The 21178-nt window shown below is 40.3% G+C and overlaps 1 protein-coding gene across 2 annotated transcripts in view; it reads left to right on the forward strand.

The window, feature by feature from the left end:
- Positions 1-21178, forward strand: part of pdlim5b (PDZ and LIM domain 5b) — a 43909-nt gene that overhangs the window by 3405 nt on the left and 19326 nt on the right. For both annotated transcript variants that reach the window (XM_079448562.1, XM_079448563.1), the window contains exons 2-3: positions 790-956; positions 14227-14378. In XM_079448562.1, coding sequence (XP_079304688.1) covers positions 858-956; positions 14227-14378 — 251 coding nt within the window. In that variant the 5' untranslated portion in view covers positions 790-857. The remainder of the gene's footprint in view (positions 1-789; positions 957-14226; positions 14379-21178) is intronic.

Consider the following 21178-nt stretch of genomic DNA (forward strand, 5'->3'; position numbering starts at 1 on the left):
TCCTGCACGCTAGAGAAAAGCTCTAATGGAATCTTTGATGGATAGGAATGTGTAAATGCGTTTGGAGGGTGTGGAGTTTGAAACTAAGCAGAAGTGCTGCAAATCTGATTTGATTCCTGAAAGGTCACATCTACCCGCCTCTTTGAAACTGTCAATGGTCGAATACGCATTTTCAAAACCCTCCAAAAGGGCACCATCCTCTCTGAAACTGATGGATTCTCGGCCACTGTAAAATGGGATGTCGGTGATGTAACCGTGGCAAAAATCCCCTGCCAATCCCCCCTAGTTTTTATTTGACCGGCGCAGGATTTTACCAGGGTTCTACCATAAAAACAACAACTGCCTACCCACAAGCTCTTAAAATACTTGCTTGTGTGGACCAAGAATGCCCCCCCACCCGGCCGTCACCTTTATATAAATAGAGCTCTTTTGTGTTATCTGTACTTGGGAGATATGTTTAGACTATGAACCAGCTCGTCCTCGGGTTTATTTAAAATGTCCTGTTACATTTTCCAGATAAATCAATTGTACATGTTGACTTGAATCAATTCTTGTTTTTTTTGCCCCTTTCTTTTTCATGTTACGTAATCAAGTTAGTCCTGCTCACTTGCTGTTGACTTTAGATTATTAAAGAAATAGCACTTCTGAACTTCGTTTGGTTTCCAACTTATCTCTGCATGCAAAAGTTTGTGTTTCCATCAGGCGTCAGTAGATAATTTTGTGTATCCAAGAAAACAAGTGTCTCGCTGTGATATTAATGTTGTGGAAATCTCTGTTCTTGTTTCTCAGGCTGTGAATTGGACTTTGGTAGCACTCGTCCTTTCCTGAACGTCCCTGTGACCGTGACCCGGCAGACCATGAGCAACAGCTACAGCGTGACCCTGATCGGACCTTCACCCTGGGGCTTTAGACTTCAGGGTGGGAAAGACTTCAGCATGCCCCTCACCATCTCCAAGGTGAGTCTGTGTTTCCAGGATGTCTCGGGAAGGATCCTTACGATCTCTCCAGTCCTCAGTTTTACAGTGCTGAAGTATTGTCTTTAACAATGGGCTGTTGGGACAGGTTGTAGTTTTACTTTCATGAGCCGTGATTGTATGCTTGCTTTTCATATCTTTGGACATCACTCATGTTTTCAGACGAACATCCAGGTGCTACATAGAACTGGAAATGTTGTTGAGGTTATTTTAAGGGATAGTTCACTCAAATATGAAAATTCTGTCAGGAATTACTCACTCTTTGGTTCTTCCAAATCTGTATACAATTCTTTGTTCTGATGAACACAGAAGATATTTGGAGGAATGCTTGCAAGCAAACAGTTCTTGGATCCCATTGACTACCATAGTAGGAAAATGACAATGTCAGTCAAAAGTGCCCGAGAACTGTTTGCTTTCCTACATTCTTCAAAAAAATCTTCTTTTGTGTTCAACAGACAATAAAAAATCTAAAGTATTTTTTCCTACAAGGGTAGTCAAAGGGGTCCAAGAACCGTTTGGTTATAAGGATTCTTCCAAATATCTTTCTCTCTGTTCATCAGAACGAAGAAATGTACACCGATTTGGAGCAACTCGAGGGTGAGTAAACGATGACAGAATTTGTATTTTTGGGTGAACTGTCCCTTTAAAATTAGTGTGCATTGCTCTGAAACCGAGACCACACATGCTGATTGTTTTGGCTGCAAACATTAGGTTCTGGACCGTGCAAACTTTTCTGCATAGTCTCTGATAAAAGAAAATTCTGCCCTACATTTTAATTTGTTTAATATCCGGTTTTACTGATAGACATCACCGTGCATGCCACAAGCGTGGTTTTATGTTGACTTGAATTCAAATGCCAGACGCGAGGTTATCCTGTTTAATATTTGGACATTATTACCAAATATACCACCCGGAAAGCAAGCATCTGTCTGTGGTGAGGTTCATCGCCACAGGAAACAAAAAGTCAGACTTAGGCAGTCAATGTGTTTGTTTGGTGCTGGATTTAGTTTTTGCAGTGAAACTGCTTCAAGAAAACAGTTCTGCTCAAACACAGACCATCTGGTATATTTAATCTGCATATTTCCAGTTGATCTTAGTAGGGATGCACGATAAATTATCGGCCATATCTGTATCGGCCGATAAATGGTCATTTTAATGTCATCCTTATCGGCCGATAATAAAATTTAGGCTGATATATTATAGAAAATAAATCATAAATAATTTCCTCTGGTTAAACTTCTTCAGCTGTACGCTGCTCACAGTTAATATTCTGTACAGTACTGTCATTCTGTCATGATCATTCACTTACTGCTGTTAGCAAACAAAAGCATATTGTTTGAATCAGAATGTCTTGAGGACTGTTAGACTTGTGGCCATTAAGAATTATTCTGGGTTGCTCGGGAAGAACATCTATAATTTGTTTGTTGAATAAGAAATATACCAGAAAAGTTTGAAGTTTTAATAATCTCTAAGTAGTGTAAAGTAGGCCTGCTACATGATTTTCAGGAGGAAAAAGAGAACTAACGGTTACCTTGTTTTCTGCAGTGAATGTTCTCATATGAAAGCAGTTGTCCACTATGACTTTTGTTTAAGTCTTAGGGAATGTTATATTAATATCTAGATACTGTATATCGGCCAAAATTGACATATCTATGCATCCCTAGATCTTAGCATCCGTGTCGGAGTGTAGGACATGGCTTCCACATGCACTCTGATGTGTCACGTATGATGGAGAGATCCAGTGCACCGGCTGCACTCCTTACATTCAAGTGGCGACTTTAAACTCCTGGAAGCTCCGTGCCCATAAATCTGTGCTCGGCTTTGGCAGTCGTCACTGCCTGGCGTGCGTTGAGTGAGATGATGTTGGCATGGGCTCTCTAAGTGGAGAATAAGCCATACTTTAATGAATGGTTAGTGCTGGATGTAGTAAGTGTTTTTTGGTACATTGGTACAGATCTCTCTTGACCCTTTTGCATCCACGGCCCAGTGGCATCAAATGGATAGTGACGGTTTTGGCTTCCATCACGGTTAATATATCAGCATGTTTATGTCCTTTGTTATTTAAATGTATGTTTCCACTGTCATTACGGCCCACCCAACGCTCCTCTGGGCTTCTCCGTGAACGCAGACCCTTTTATGGTGTGTTTTGGATATCTCGGCATGGAGTGGAAAGTGTGACCTCGCATGCCATGCAAACATGTCATTGCATAAGAACGGAGCGTAAAATAGCTGGTGTGGGTTGAGAACTGATCTCCCCTCCCACCCCGACTGAATGGATGAAAGCTGTCCACGATAAGCATGGATGGATTATCTGGTGGAAGTATTAATAGGACCTCTGAATGTTTTCTGTTGGTCTACGCGGGGCGCGGTGTTCCTCTGCAACCACGGGGTCCGTTGATTTGGAGGGAGCGCGGAGGTGCTTGATGATGTATGAGTGGCGGTGCCCTCCTTTGAAGTGGTCTTGCGCATTGGCACGGCTCGTTGCATGAAGGACTTCGACGCTCTTCAAGGCTGCCCACTACAGCCCGTCCCAATGGGACATAATGGCTCTTTCCTGTTAGAGGAAGTTATTTATACGCTCTGGGCCGCGGAGAGGGGGAGATACAGCGACCAACAGCCTACGACTGAGCTTAATGTCTAGCGGAAAACTGGGAGCTTTCGGTTGACATCTTTGTCCTTACTTGGTAGTGTTGTTTATTTGAAGCATTCAGCTTCTTTTTTCGACTCGTACACATTTTCCCTTTATGTCACACATACAGCCGTGTTTACTTCTTTATTGAGGGAAGGTCTGAATGGAGGGCTGGAACCACACCCTGAATGTGTCCAGACCTGAAGGTCACGCAACCCATTCGTAGACAAACTTCATTTCAAGTCAAGACTGGCTGCCAGTTTGAGTTTCCCCAGAAACCCTTTCCTTGTGTCCTGGTGTCACAAAGGCTTTTGCCACAAACCATATATAATGGGCTTTTAGGGTTTGTGGTAAAAGCAGTCGTGACATCTTTGAGAAACATATGTTGATTGGTAGCTCCAGCTTTGAGGAGGAATATCACAGGGATGGTGTAAATAATATTCTCCAACATATGGTTTGGAGAAAGATTCTGAAGTTCGGACGGTTTGAAACAGAATGCAGTTCTCTGGATTTTTTTTGTCTCTGGAGCGGTTTGATTTACACGCAGATAGAGACATGCAGTGTTTGATTTATGATCAAAATGCAATATTAAAGACAGAGAGGTTTGGACATAAAACACTGAAATGTTTAAATGCAGTATCCAATGTAATATTGGCTCATGTATCGACTATTATTAGGAGTTCCTAATGTATAAAACCTGACAGTTAAAGATGACAGTGAGTAGGGCTGTGAAAATCAAACCTTCTTCCTCATTTTTAGAACTGTTTAAGTTATAATTCCTTTGATTTATGTCTGCAAATGCAATGCAACTAGCTGGAGTCGATCAATTTGCGTCAATACTATTAATTTAATCAATGGAGCCGATGTTGTTTGTTTACCAATATTCTCAAAATATCTCCCTTTGTGTTCATACGGGTTCGGAATGGCATGAGGGTCCGTAAATAAAGTTCACCCAAAAATTTAAATTCAATCTCTTTAAGACCTGTTGTCATCCTGAACTGACTCGGCGTTGAGACGGGAGCTCCCCATGTTTCTTTTGGAGTGGCAGTTAAGTGCCAGGTACAGAACGACAGAGCTGCCTTTGTTTCTCTGTCTTAAAACCTAGAATCGGCTCTTTGAGTGATGTGTCGGGCCAAAGACACGGCGAGTACGCGAACACGGATGCAAATGCTGAGCCAGCGCAATGAATGCATGCAGTCCAGCTGTGCATAAATAACTGTTGTACGTGGTTAGCGTGCGTCTTTGCATAGCTGCGGTGCCAATAAAACTTAAGTTTCCTTTCAATTTCGGTGTCATTAAACTGGGTGTGATTTATATTTTTAAATCTAGCAAGATAAATGGAGCGTTTAATCAACTTTTTAAAAGCCATGCTAGAGTCGATGGTTTGCTGTGCCATTCTTGAGTGGATCTTCTGTGAAGACAGACCCCGCATCTGGAATGATGTAAAGGGTTTTTGTGCAACTTTTACAGGAAGATACATAAAGCGACAGCTGCTAAGGCAGAAATGGGAAATCTGTCCGACGTAAAGTATGTGTTGTTACATCCGAGTTTGATTTAAATGTGTTGTGAGAGCAGTGCAGAGCGAGAAACCCCCAAGACAAAACAGTTGTTCAGGAACTTCATTTCTCCATAGCTAATGGCACTTGAGAGATTTTTCTGAATTTATCCAAGCCCCAAATCTATCAACGTGAAATTTTAAAAGATCGCTCAGTCTTAGACATAACAGTGAGACTCTATTATGGGAGCCGTTGTCAACAGAAGAATGTCTCCGTAAGTGATGTACTCAAACACTAAACGGGTTTTAAAAAATAAAAATTATGACCTTGTGGTCTCTGACCTTTAGATGTGGGAAAAGTGTTTTTAAAATCTGATTTACACTCATGTAAATCATTAAGGAGTTTAAAGCTGCGATCCATAACTTTTGCCTCTCTGTCACCATCTCGGTTTGAAACATATAATTGTCATTTGCTGACTTTGGATTACTTCACAACACGTAAACCGTGATGGTTATATTTGTTTAAACGATAATCTGCATTGCAAAATTCATGATTGATCGCGTGGTTCATTTAACCAAAATCAATCTCGTTGTCTAGGTGCGTCCACCTCATCTTTGCATCTTCTCGCTGACAGCTCATAATGATGTTTCCATGGCGATTGTATCTTCTAATGCCAATACGTGACGGACCATTATCATTATGCAAAGTCGATCGGCTGGTACGCGAGATATCTCATTGAGAATGATTAACTAGCATGACAGCATGTCCGGACATTTCTTCAGAGTGTGCTGAATCAATACATATCCTGTCTCTTAGTAACCGAGGCAAGTTTAGTCAGAAACAGGTTGTGAAATCAACTATAAATCTTTATTATCGTTGAAGGAGGTTGAATCTGAGGTTTTATGTGAGAAACTGATTGTGGCATGTTTGACTTTGCATGAATTCACACCAGTGTTTTCATTACATCATAAATCTGCAATCAAAAATCGAGACCTTAATATGGACTCAAACATTTCTCTTAAAGTAAAATGTCCAATCTACATTCATTTTGCACCTCCATACTCTTTATGGACTTGAACAAGTTTTTTTTTCTTCTTAGAAGTATTAGGAGAAGCATCTGAGCCTACGTTGATACGCAGCTGAGAACTCCAAATCTTTGGGGAGAATTTTGATTATTTCAATAAACAATGAATACTGTTGACAATTTCAAAGATTATTCGAATACTTGGTACTATAAAATATATTTGTGCTTTTTAGAGTTACACATATAGTGTGTTAATATGTCGAGCATTTAAAATCAAAAACGAATTTGAGTTGTTGCTTCAGGATACTGTGGACTGTAAAGAAGCTCACTAGATTTTGAAACTGCTGTAGTTTGGGACGTTCCAGCAGGGATTATCAGAGGAAGGAAGACGTAGGTGTCTAATCTTAAAATTCTCCTTTTTTGGTAACACTGAATCGCAGTGCGATCGCAGCCTGACGTTGTGATATTCCAGTTCTGCTGCTGATCGTTTCCTCCCACCCTACGGTTTAGTCCAGGTTCTGCCTCAAAGCCCCTTCCCATCATCCCATATCCTCAGAAAGCGTCTGCTTTTTGTCCGCCTGACATTTGATACTCAAGCCGAACAAATCTGCTCTAATTTTAGCTGTCTGCTCGTGTTGAACTTTTGTATTCCCAGATGCATGCTCCTCTGACCCCACTTCACATTACAGCTATGTTTGTATCACCCAGACGAGACCAGAATGTCTTGTAGCATCGCGTTTAGTCTCAGGGACTGGATGTGTGTATTAGGGACTGTTATTGTTTGAGGGTAAAGCTAGATTCCATTCAGAACAATAATCTAGACTTGCATAAGTAGAAAGTGGACAGGAACTGGAAGATGAATGGCGTCCAGTGGGCCGCGTCGGCCTCAAATTTCCAGAGACAAAAACTTGGCGCATGTCTGTGACGAATAGCTTACGGATTCCATAAAGGGTTTCAGTATTTTGCCTGTTAGTTTAAGACAAATATAAGAGTGGTGGTGTAACTATAAAAATGTTAATTTTTTATGAGTGATAGTTGGACTAAAAAGAAAAGCTCTGTCATGATTTGCAATCCCGACTTTATTTTATATAGCCTCAAAAGACCTGTAATATACTGTAGGGCATGAGTCATATGAACTACTTGTAAATTCCCAAGCTCAAAGGACAAAAAACATTACATCACAATCCATCTCGGTACGTTTGCTTTTTTCTGAGGTATTCAATGGTAACATTCTCTCCTGAATGTGAGCCTTGCAGGTCAGGCTCAGTTGTTGGTCTGTCCAGGATCCAGTGGTCTGACTGGGCCCATTGTTCAGATCTGTTGGGCTGGTGTACGGCACCCACAGCTCAGAATAATTCCACTGAAAGGTTACTGCGGCTTTTGGCAAATAAAAGTCAACTAAGGCTTTTTGGCTTTGACTTTAGAGTCTGTAAGATGTTTTGTGGCACGTTCTAACTTGTCATTTTGGGGAGCAAACACAAAGAGGCCAATTATAACACCAGCAGTCATAGAAAACACATGGACTATTTTCATCTCCAGACTCCAGAGTTGGTCAGTAAAGGTGTGGAGCAGCATGTTAAAACCAATGCAACACTAAACAACTACGTTATATTCTGTTGAGTATATTTATTAAAGCCCCATGTGGTTGATAAGCGCGACTGTCTGTTACCAGGTTCATAAATAATGTCGCTGTATAAAGACTGTGGCATACTTGACTTTCCTTGTCCGTGTCTGTCTCGCGGACAGCTTCCAGCGCATACTCATCACGAATCAAGCAAGTTGGACACATGCATCATTGCACTATGGTTTTAGCTGCTAGGAGGTAGAATTTGTCCAGTTAAGAGTTGTTCTACCCCTGAAATGATTTCTAAGACATTACTTTAAGGTCGAAAAACTACAAAGTGTTGCTTTAAATAAGAACGGTTTCTTTGAACATTTTATTGTGTATACAGCATGTTTAACTACGTGTATAGTATTAGAGATAAATCAAGATCGTTAAATGTAACTTATTATCATTTTAATAGGATGTCGATGAACTATATTTACCCTTTGTCAGTGTTTCGTGTTTATTTGTCATGAAAAGTCTGTATTTTTGACCGATGCCTGTATGGTGGATGACATAAAACAAAACACCGGCAAATAAAAATGCTGAGAAAACATACAGTATGTTGTTATGTTTTCATGAAAGAAGGTTTTAAAGATTCAATGTTTTACCTTTATTCCAATACAAACCTTGCATTAATTTATTAGAGATGTCATCTTTTTCTGGTTAGTTGTTCTTTTGCATATTAGCAGTCGGCTGACTTTTTGACGTCATATTTCAGATAAATGAGACAAGTGTTGATTAGACAACTCTCATTCAGTGTCAAATTCCCACTCCACATGTTAACAGATCACTTGAATGCAGTGCATATCAGTCGCTGTTGCTTCGTGGATTTATTTATGTTTTGGTTTGGAGTACATGATTTGCATGGTGTTATTGATATGAAAAGTACATCTTTCTTATGCGCTTTTCCCACTTTTCATACTGTTTCTTTCTCATCTCCTTCGTACCTCTCAAAGCTCATTTGGTTGTAACCTGTCCATGTTGGCATCTGCCTCATTTGGCATTACTGTTGAGGGCCTTTCAGTTAAATTTTTTTTTACATTTCAAAGAAAATTCAGTTACTCTGAACCCTGAATCACTCTGATATTAAATCCAGATGAAAGAAGCGTGGAGCTGTCCAGAGTCAGACAGAGGTTTATTGCAGGTTACGTTGTTGCTTCATCCTGAACTGATTGGACCATTTCTGATCATTTGAAACATTCGGTTTTCTCTTTGATCCAATAAAATACATTTGCAGGAAACCTTCTAAATCATTCTCCTTCAAATGTATAATACCAAATATGTGACCCTGGACGACAAAACCAGTCTTGTGGGTCAATTTCTCAATTTCAATTCCTTAAACTGAAAGCTGAATAAACAAGCTTTCTATTGATGTATAGTTTGTTCGGATCAGACAATATCTACGGAGGTACAATAGTTTAAAACTCTGGAATCTGAGGGTGCAAAAATATCGAAATATTGAGAAATTTTCCTTAAATAAATAATAATATAATAATTTTGTATATATTAAGTGCAGGATGTTAACAACCTAATGATTTGTGGCATAAAAGAAAAATCTATCATTTTTACACATACAATGTATTTTTGGCTTTTACTAAAAAGGTTCCTGTGCTGCTGGTTTTGTGATCAAGGGTCACATATGTCTTTATTAAACATTCAGAACTCATTCATTCAGATGTTATTTCGTGTAATAAATAACTCTGCTATTCTGAAGAACTAACTCTCATTATTTAAGTTTAGACTTTTAAGGAGAATATGACTTTCCAGTTTTAAGCAATAAGCGTCACGATGGTGGTTTTGTGCTGTTGAATCTGCAGCTTTATAACAATGAAAATTGTAGTTGAATGAATGTCAGTCGTACGAAACTCCTAATAGGATCTTTACCTCCATAAAATGTTTAGCTTTATAGTGAGTTGATCTGGTTTGAATCATGACATGAACGAAAGCTCATCTATCATGTCTCGCTGGCTTGCTCATCTCTCTCTGATTTATAGCTTCTGTGGGTTTGGGGTTGTTGGCAGGACGGCAGAATGTAATCTGACTTTAAACCAGCCCTCATACTCTGCTTTTGTTAGGACTGGGAAAATAAAGAAAGATTTAGCATTGGCATCAGATGCTAGTGTTTCCCACATCATTTTACCAATTGAATGTAACGTTATGGGTTTGGGAGGCGCTTGTATCCAAAACGACATGATATATTTAAGCTATACACATTTTTTTTATCTAGGGATCGAACCCTCAGCCTTTGCGTTGCAAACACAATGTTGGATTGATTGAAATTGACATGACTCTCTTCTTAGTTGGTTTGTGTTGCTCGGTTATCATTGCTGATATTCAGGGTCAGGAGTTTGATCACAATATCACAATGTTAAAAAACTAATAATGCCCCATAATTCCTCATGAATATTTAGTGGAACGGTTACTTTTGTCTTGATTTATCTCTATCGTTACATCAATAAAGATTGTTGCTTGATGCTAGATTTTCTTGTCAACATATTAAGACCACACTCAAACTGTAGTTTAGACTCAAACTCATCGTTTCTCTGCCAAAGTTTCCCCCCGGGCCTCACTAAAGACGATTGAAAAGCCGGTGGGTTTCTCTCCCGGGGGCTGCGGGTGAATGAAGCTTTTCTGCTCTTCACATTTTTAAGATTTCTGCTCGCTGGACACAGTTGTGTGGACGCTTGTTAAAGGGCTTTAATGTGTCTTTGGTTGCCTTATAAGGAACGGGGGAACTTCTCAGAGAACATTGTGTCATCGTGTCGAACATTCAGAGAATGCAGGTTTCCAACCAGGTGTTTCACTGAAACTGAGAGCGTTTTAAGCTCAAAATATATCGGTCACATCATCGTATCACGGCGTAAGACACAAACACAGTTGTGGTTTTACTACACTTGGCTGAATGCTTGTTTTGTTTTGGTAACTTTGTGGGGACTTGCAACGGACTTTTATTGTGTTCATACTGACCTAATAGTATTTTCTATAATCTATATTTTAACAGAAACCATTTTTCCATTAGAAAATGTTTAATCTTTTATTAATCAGTATCCTCATGGCTGTGTCTCTGTCTCTCTGTGTCTGTCTCCTGTTTGTGTATGTGGATAAGCGAGACGGATTCAGACTGAGCAGATAATGATGATCCATAGGTTTATCACGGGGAATTTCTCCTCATTTCGATTCGTGTGATTGCGGTTAATATCTCCAAGTAGAGGCGCAGATGGAAGCGTCTGGCTGCCGTCCATGAGGAAACTGAAATGAAAGTTTCTGTCCTTGCTTTGTCCTGTTTAGCATAACTCGCGTCTCTGGTTAACAGCATGTGGTGTTTTATTCTTTGTCAATTGCTCGGAACCGCTTCTCTGTAATCATTCATATAGCTGTGCGTATTTCTGCACATGGAGGTTTACACGTCTCATGGGAATCTCATGAGTTGTTGTGACTGCTCTTCTGATTCGCGCCGTGACACGCAAGTATGTTTGATGTGGCCCTCGACACTCTCAGGTGGCTATAAAAGGACGGTCACCAACCGGTCGTTACCGTTTACTGCCCGACATAAAACTGAGCGGCTTTCCACCAGCGCGGCCTCTGCGGTGCGTGAACCGTCTGCCAAGTGGAAGAGGACAGATATCTCATCCATTCGGCTTTCTAGAGATTCTCATCTGCCAAACACGTGTTATGAAAAGCTTTCAGCTTCGTTTTAAATCGAACAAAGGATGTTTGTCCCGTTCGTTTCATTTCAGGTGACGGAGTACTGGAGAGGAAAAAGGGCCGCATGAAAGTGAAATGAGCTACTTTTTGGATTTGGGTTCATGAAGCTGAGGTTTACATCACCTCTGGCTGTCGTACACACTAAATCATGTGTGTTTGTGCGTATTTAGGACATGTTCTTCTGACCTGGTGAGGACTCCACTTCTCAAGTCTGTTTGTTCTTCTCTTGTGGGGTCTCTGTGGACCCTTACTTCGATTCAGGCTTTGGGGTGCAGTTGAATCTTTGAATGGGTGTGTGTGTGACCTTGTGCTCAGGAATTTGAAAGTTGTATGACCTTTAGTTTTAGTTTCCCGCTGCGTGTGTAAGTGATGTGATATATTTTACTGCTCGTGTCAAGATGAAAGACTTTTCAAACATTTCCTGTTTCCCCGTTTACATTCCTAATATACATTCCTTACGGTGCACATTCATCAGTGCACTTAAGTGTAGAGACGAAGAAAATAGTTTTTCCAGCCCTGAATAACATTTAGATTTTTTTAATCGAGATCTGGAAGCAAACTTTAATTTTCAAATGTGTCTCTGCAGTTCCTGGGATAGACAAAGTCCTAATTATGTTCATTTCTTTTAATTTGGCACACAGCCAGAGGTTTCTTTGTTGAAAAAGGGCATCGTGTTTTATGGCACAAATGTTGAAAACTTCTTTAACAGATCTTTACATTTTTTTAACTTAAGATATTAAATGTGTCTCATATGTCCTTATTAAAGGAATATGTCGTCCCCGAAAATGATAATTTACCCCTACACTTGATATTTACATTTAGTCATTTAGCAGACGCTTTTATCCAAAGCGACTTTGGTTTGTTTGTGTTAGATTGATATAATTGAACTTTTATGGTTTATCATTTGATTATGAAAGTATTGGTTCGTGTTTAACTAAAGACGCATATTTTTGGATGGCACGAGGGTGAGTCATTTTGAGAAGATTTTTCATTTTATGTTTGAATTTATGCATTTGGCAGACGCATTTATCTAAAGTTATTTGCATTGCATTTTACTATACATTTGTTTGTATGTGCAATCGAACCCATGGCCTTGCTGTAACCACCGAGCATGAGTGAACCGTTCCTTTAAAATACGTTCTTAAGGTATCATAATAATTGAAGAAGTCAACAATATCCAGTCATTCATTTATAGGTGTTTGGTTGTAGTTTACCGTTGTTGCCTAGCATGAGTGAAGTGAGGTAGAGTCAGGTGTTCTTCATGCCTGGTTACATAATCTCATAACCGAGACCTGCCTGTCCAGACACGTCAAGACTGTCGGATTTCACATGCTTCCCACCCTGTGAATCAGAACACCAGCTTGTGTCCGAGAGTTTAACACCAGTGTTGGGAGTAACACATTACAGAAGTGACGATATTACAGTAATGTATTAGATTTAGCAGTAACTCAGTAATATAACACATTACTAATAAAATTGTGTAATGTTATACCCGTTACAATCTCGACGCTCAACAACGCATTGAGGTGCATTTTTTTGTCTAAGTATTGTCAAACCAGTATTTGTTTCGCAGATAGTTAGTTGAAGTAATTTGTTTTTATATTGTGGTAGTCATGGGATATGATGTGATACAGACATCACGCTTCAATGGCAGCAGACAGAAATTGTGATAACTGTCTCTGTCTCTCTCTCTGTCTCTCTCTCTGTCTCTCTCTCTGTCTCTCTCTCTGTCTCTCTCTCTGTCTCTCTCTCTGTCTCTCTCTCTGTCTCTCTCTCTGTCTCTCTCTTTCTCTCTCTCTCTCTCTCTCTCTCTCTCTCTCTCTCTCTGTCTCTCTGTCTCTCTGTCTCTCTCTCTCTCTCTCTCTCTGTCTCTCTGTCTCTCTGTCTCTCTGTCTCTCTGTCTCTCTGTCTCTCTGTCTCTCTGTCTCTCTGTCTCTCTCTCTCTCTCTGTCTCTCTCTCTCTCTGTCTCTCTCTCTCTCTGTCTCTCTCTCTCTCTGTCTCTCTCTCTCTCTCTGTCTCTCTCTCTCTCTCTGTCTCTCTCTCTGTCTGTCTCTCTCTCTGTCTGTCTCTCTCTCTGTCTGTCTCTGTCTCTCTCTCTGTCTCTCTCTTTTTTTCGAACTAAATAAATTCACAATTTTTATTTTTTTGGTAAATGAAATAACTGACTTCCATGCTAGTGCTGCAATCTGAGATTCTTCTCAGGACTGCGTGAGCTGTTTTGCTTGATTTGGCTTTGTGTAAATCATTCAAGTTACGACTCTACTTTTCACTGGCTGTAGCTGGTGAGCTATTGAGTTGTTTATTAGCCCCGACAAGATGATAAGCCCCTTCCCAATACTAACAAGTACATGAATCATTTATGTGACGTCTAATAGCCCGTCAGTCGTAGTCTGATAAAGAAAACGCCACTGCATTGTCTCAAAGCGGCGAGCTACAGATTTAAAGCCCCCAATAAATCAACCCGCCACCCCGGCTGGGCTCTTGTGTACAGACACATCTACTGCAGGTCATTTTTCAGTCGGAGCGTCTGACCGCACTTCAGCATCAAAGCTCAGAGATCCGTCTTTATAACTGACGGAATTTCTTCAATTGGGGCCAATGGGGTTAAAGGTCATCAGTTCATCAGTCACGTGTTGACGTTGGGCTTTCGGTGTGTCTGCTTCTGTGTGCGTTTTCATTTTAAAGCGAACTGTAATGCGTAGCGTAGCAGAATAAAAATTTCAGTCACTCTTGTTGTGTTGTTTGTTGCCGGCGTGTAACTCTTCTCTTATCTGTGTGTTTGTTTGTGTAGCTGACAGATGGAGGAAAAGGGGCTAAAGCTAAGATCAGCGTGGGAGACATCGTGCTCTCCATCGACGGAATCGCCACGGACTCCATGACCCACCTGGAGGCACAAAACAAAATTAAAGCCTGCGCGGGAAATCTCAGTCTGTCGATGCTGAGGTACGAGAACACACACAGACATCCACTCACACTGGTTCTGAGTTTCAGAGAAATCACATCATTCTCCAGATAGGATCAGGGATTGTGTACATAAATATGACGGTAGGGCCTGCAGATGGGGAAGAGCTGTTTGGTTAGGAGGTCTCGTCCCTCCAGGGGGCCTCTTCTCGTGACCGGGCACGCAAGTTCTAATGCACTCAAGATGTCTGGATTGTAGCGTGTATTTACGAGCCTCTCGGCGCACATCGGCACTGTTTGTTCCGTTGTATCTGAAGAGGGTTGAGAGAGCGTCAGCGCTGATCGGTTGTCCTGGAAACTGTATTTCTGTGGCACGATAATCTGTTTGTGGACTTTTCAGTTGCGCGAGGTCACACAGATCAGAGTTTGACTCGAATAATATTTCACAGAAAGATGAAAGCTCTCCTTTATTTACTTCCTCAAGTCATTTCATAACCGTATGACTTTCTTCCGTGAATGTTTTTTGTGTTAACACATTAGATTTGGGAACTGTTCTGTTTCTCATTAAAGTTATTGTATGATTTTAGGAGAACAGTGATATGAACTTTTTTTGTAAGGCTTTTATGGTTTTTATTGTGCTAGTTTGCTGCTCGATAGTGTCAGTTCTTGTTTATTCTTCTGCTTTTATGTTTTGTGGAAGAATACGGTCTTCAGGTTTGGAGTAACATGTGGGTGGATTTGATGATTAATTTTAAATAATAAATATAATTGTTTTAGATTAAATGCAAGCGTATACATGATACTGTATTTATCATGTACCGTGCATGTTTGTATCTCCTCTTTGCTCCGCCTCATTGAAACGCGTGATTTTTTTTTCACTTCTGAAAAGCGAGGTGTGCTATGATTGGCCAGTTAACCAGTGTTTATTGATTGGTCGAATGCTGCAAACGTGTGACGGAAATGTACATTTGGAACATCAGGTTTCAAAGCAAAAGTATACGTTTGGGCGGTCTTAGTCAAATCATACCACGAACTGACATCGATTTGTGGGGGTGTGGTTACATGAGGCGTTTCATCCAGGTCTGGGTCAGTTTTTGCACTTTTACGTGTGTAATACATGGATGGGCAACTTATAAGACAACAAATACACAGAAAAACACGTATTCACGCTATATGACCCCTTTAATGTCCTAATTGAATTTAATCCTAATGATTTTGACATAAAAGGAAAAATCATTTTGACCCGTACTAATGATTTTTTGGCTATTGCTAAAAATGTTCCCATGCTACTTGAGACTGGTTATGTGGTCCGGGGTCACACATAAATTTTTTATTTTTAACAAGATCTGTATCTGATTTAAAACCGCTTTATTATTTTTTAAAGCCTGGTAGAGAAAATAGCAAGACCGATATTCTGGAGTTGTGGAAGGAAATGTCGAGGTTAGAGATTGTGCAATGGCTCTGGAATCTTGCATTAAAGTGTTTCAGTGGGTTTTTCAGAGTCAGTGAATCTGCAAAGATCATCAGTGAAGCACTAAAGCTTTACTATTAAGATAACATTTTGTTTAGAGGAGATGAACGTTTGCACAGGCTCCCAGAGAGCCAATCGAAATTCATCCACCCAGAACAACGCGGTACTCTCATCTCAAATATAAATTAGCTTTTTGTACATTTAAAAGCTTTACTGTGTGTACCACTTCATTTAGAGAAGACTCTTGTCATTGTTCGCCTCGGCAGCATAACGCATAAAACTTCTTTATTAGCTTTTGATCGTAAATCGGGCTGGGCAGACAATTTTGAACACTTTGTTTATTTAAAGGTCAGGGGATAATAATATAAGCACACAATAAAACGCACATAATTATTTATTCGGTCAATAGATCCTCCAAAAAATTACACACTGGACCATTACCTGAAGAAAAAAGATGATCGTGAAAATGAACAAATTAACATTTAGTCATTTAGCAGACGCTTTTATCCAAAGCGACTTACAAAGAGTTCAAGGAGCAATAAGCGATATGTCATACAAGAGCAATAGTACGATAGGTGCTAATACAAAGTTACTAGTTTCAACAAAAGCTAGACCGCTACCTGTTGAGAGAGAGCTTAAATGACAAATTATAAATGACAGATTTGTTTTGGTTGATCTGTCCCGTGCATTTGGCAAAATAATGCATTAAACGTTCTGTTCAGTGATGCGCACAAATAAACCTTCATTAGTCTTGATGCAGAGAAACGTTAATGTTTTATTGTTTAAAAGCCTCAACATGGACTCTCTTAAACAGTTCCTCGTGTCTTGCGGTTAATCTCCGTCTGTTAGAGAAGCACTTAAAGACGGTGAAGCATCTCAGACTGCGGTGAAACCACATGGTATTCTGCACTAAATAAATGAGCGGAATCGCACAGGTCTCCATGTGTCCCCCCATCCACTTCCAAACCAAAATTTCTACCGTTTAGTGTCGGTTAAGCAGGACCGAAGGTAGGAGATTGCTCCAGACCGCATGCACTTCTCTCTTTTACATTCTTAAGGTTGTTTCCAGCTCGGAATCAAAAAGCCCCCTTTGAAATGCTTGCACGGAACGGCGCCTGAGGTTTGGGGCAGGTTCGCTGTGGGATCTGTTCACTTTAAACAACAACATGATTATATTCCCACTGGAGTGATGACAGTCGTTCTTTAGTTTTTGCATTATATTGATGATAAACTGGGGTTGTTCATGGAAACTTGAAAGTACATGCGAGGTTCTTCTTTACTGTGTTGAATTTCTCATGTGAAGCATGCTGCATGTAGGTGTTAAAGTCCCCTTGTACCAAGTTGCGATCGTTTTAACATCCGGTTCTGATACGTGAAAAGAGATTTCTAAGGGAAAATTATTGGGCATGTCTTGCGTTTTTCACTGCAAATTGATTGGATGTGTAAAAAAAGCTGGTGCGTTGATTTTGAAACTGGCAGCAGATCGGCGGTTGAAGGGGAGGAGTTAACGGATAATTTACGTCATGTGACCTGGATAGTCATTTCAGGGCAGATTTTAACTGAAGATTATGATGGCACATTAATTTTATAAAGAAAATTACCCACATTGTTAAGCTTATTTCATTGAAAATAACAATTGTCGTTTGTAATTTCACTGGGACTTTAAGAGGGGCTATTACGAAGGAACAAACCAGGGTGCTGTCGGGTTTCAGTTTGAAGAAACGCAGAGAAACCAGCGTGACCGCAAGGGTCTACAGCCTGACCTGCAGCCCACATGAGCTCTGTCCCGGCCTGGACCTTTCTTCACATTTCCTGTCTGATTGCTCTGTGGTCAGAAAAACACAAACAAATCATCAAGATCCCTCCACGGTCTGAGTTGTTTTTAACCCTTTTTGAGGGTCTGATTAGTTCACCCAAAAATAAAACTGATTGTTACATTTGTGAAAGTAGTTGGACCAGCAACCGACCGATGTCTGGTGTTTATGTAGTTGTTCTTCAATCTTTCCCTGAAGCCTATGTTATTTAGGGGATTGTTCTTATTTTAATGTCCTCTTGCCCTCATTCTTCCAGAAGTTGTTTTCCTAACAGCTCCTGAAGCTCAAATAACCGTTTGTGTAAGCACACTACGCTCCTTTGAGAGGAATAAATCACTGAAAAAGTCAAATTCTCTTATAAGTTTCTTCCCCTCATGGCTTCCCAGATACCGCCCCAGAAAAAATTAAGAGACTATTCCAAACGGTCATTAAATCATCATTTCGAGATGTATTGTGGTCATTCCAGTCCAGTGTCAGTAGATTTTTACAAAATCAAACCTCAGGAGTGACAAAGTCATCCAACAGCAATGTGAACGACTGACAGCGTGACAAACGTATGAAAACTGTGTTAAGACTTCAGGTTATCACAAAAAATATTTTTCAACTTTTCCTAAATACCAATATCAGAGTAGGCTGACAGAATGGAGGGGGTTAGACGGATGAATCGCAGAACGAATCATTTGAGAGTCAGTCAAGAAGAAAGGTAATAATAACTGCCTGTTAAGTGTTTTTACACCTTGTATGTGCGTTAACTTGTTGTGAGAAATATTGGGAGAAATATTGTTATTAGTTCACAGAACAAAACAAAAATGACAATTTTACCTAAACACATACCTATAAATGGTAAATAATTGAAAAGAAAGTCATGGGGAAAATAAGAGACCATTTCAAAGTTATTTGAGTTGTTTATCCATCATAAAAATAATCCGGATAATTCAAATATCACTGGTTCTTAATTTTTGGACTGAAAGATTTAAAGTTATCTCCATGTTGCCTTATTTGAGTCATTTGGATGACCGTTTTGATGGATGCTTGTTTCTCTGAGCTTCAACATTTCGAGACTTGATGATTTTTATATAAAGAAAAGGGTGGGGAAAGGAAATCTTAAATTATATGTAAACTATTCCTTTGTCTCATCATCGTACTCAGTGTTCTCCATTTAGGGAAGATTTCAGGCATTCACTCCAAAGCACTTCACGGCCGGCCACAAAACAATGGAGTAAACTGTCTGCTGAAGTCCCAGAGCTCACCGATAAAGCGTCTCTCTGAGGTGCTGCTTTGGCTCTCTGCCTCTTTTGGAGTGGTCTAAGAACTCTCCGCATGAACTAATATATGACGTTTCCATCCCGTACGCGTTCGTCTCCCGCTGAGCCGAGGTCAGCTCTGGTATGGCTGGCGAGGTGTTGTTATCTGAGGTCACACTTTTGGCCGGCACCCTGTCAACTGGTGTATGATGTCATTTTCCCACTGGTTGAGTTCTTCCATATGTCCATCCGTAAACTATTACGGAGGCCGACTCTCTGCGTAATATCCACGTTCCAGAATTGACTTCAATGCAAAACATTAACCTCCTATACGTGATCTTACATTTTTAGTTTTGCTGGCACGGTTTGTTCACTTTGAAACCTTCCGTCCTATTTCACACAATTCATTATTTCGTCAAGTTATATATGAGATGTTTTTATTTGTCACAGTTTATTTCCAGTTTAGCCACTTGAGATGATAATGAATCTCTTGGAAATGTTGGAATGTCATCCCGTAGTCGTGTCTCGACTTTCTTACGAGAACGGAAAATCTATTTTCTCAACATATTTTCTCCACGTTTAAGCGAATTGAAATGCAGGTATTTAGCGTTCGGGGTGGAAGAGTGCGTGTCTAAGTGGAATAACAGGTGACCCGCTCCGTTCCAGTGTTCCTCGGGTTGCGTTTGCCCGGGGTTGACGTCTAGAAAAGATCTGTGAGAGACATTATGAAACATCTGTTTGTGCGTTTGATTCTGTTTGTGTGTGTATATAAAAAGAGGAAATCAGTTTCACGAGCTCATATTCGGATCCCCGTCGGGCTTATGGCTTTCATTACCGTTCAGACATCATCAGTCTCAACAAACAGTTGCCATGGTGCCTTTGCTTTTTTCCCAAAATATAACATTTACCATCGCAGGATCATGATTCAGATAATCTTTCTCTCAACAGGTATTGTTCTGGCTTTTGTTGAAACACGTAACTTTGTATTAGCACCTATTGCGTTATTGCTCTATGACATATCGCTTTACATAACTCTCTGTAAGGCGCTTTGGATAAAAGCGTCTGCTAAATGACTAAATGTAAATAGGATACTGGAATCTGGAGTTTATTGTGAACTTGCTCAATGCTAAAGGATATTGTTTGGCGTGCCTCCGTGCTTTAACGGATGCCATATACTATTTCAATGAAGCGTTTTGTTCCTAATATTTCAGTTTTTATAAAACAATTTATAAAAAATAAAATAAGCACGAGATCTAGTTCCTCACAGTTCCTCTGGCCTCTATTGGAGTGAAATGCGGCGCAGCTATAAAACTGAAATGCCTCTTGAGAAACTCATATGGCGAAACACTAAACCCGTTGAAGAAGTCTGCACTTGTTGTGCTGTATCTACTGTAAATTTGTGGCGTCGGTGTTACAGTGAGAAATTTTCCACGGCCTTGCTATTCAGGAAAATGTTTTTGTATTGAGAGCCCAACAACAGACGCAATGTTTACTGTAGCTTTTCTCTTTGTCTTTGAAAGTTATCATCCTTTGCTGACAGCGGATGTGGTTGAATATTGAATGCGTGACAGAGGAAACAAGCGATGTGTGTTTGTCTATTGTGTGTCTGTGAAAGGGTCTTTAAATATGTGTTGACTGATAAGGGAACGGAGGATTGTCATGTCACGCTGTTGATTTTGGCTCATGTGCTGTCGAAACCCGCTCCGCCTCCTGCATGTTTCCCAGTATGCTTTGTCGGTCTGTCACAGCCCTGGGCACAACAGCGTGTGAAATGTGCTGTGAGCAGATTCGCATTACAACAGTTAAGTTGGATTATTTATGCAGTTTCATGGAGTAAAATAACTCGCAATCATCCTGCGAGAATTTCGTTCGATTTTGACTCGAAGTAAATTCGCTAGCTCATGTGAGTCCACGTGCTTGTTTGTTGCTTGCTTGTCCACGTGAACAAATATGAACGTCAACAATGTGATCTTTGTTCCTGTAGCTCGACTGGTAGAACGTTGGGTTAGCAGCGCAAAGATTGAGCCTTGGATCTCCAAATACTAATCAAATGTTTACCTTGAAGTCATGAATACTTGAATACTTCAGCTGACACATGTTTAGTCAGTGAGGTGATTTACGTTGTGCGCATGTTTGCATGTGTTCGGGTGAATCTAGTGTCGTCTTATGTCTGGAGGCTTCTATTATGTGGATTGTGGTTGTAAAATGTTACACGGCTTGAGTGTACAGGACAGTGTGCGGCTGTCTTTCTATCTCTCTCTATCTCCATTGCTATCCCCCCATTGGACTCGTCCGATCTGGACCTGTAGCAGA

This window comes from Barbatula barbatula, assembly GCF_947034865.1.
Source record: "Barbatula barbatula genome assembly, chromosome: 24".
In the NCBI taxonomy this organism is placed as follows: domain Eukaryota; kingdom Metazoa; phylum Chordata; class Actinopteri; order Cypriniformes; family Nemacheilidae; genus Barbatula; species Barbatula barbatula.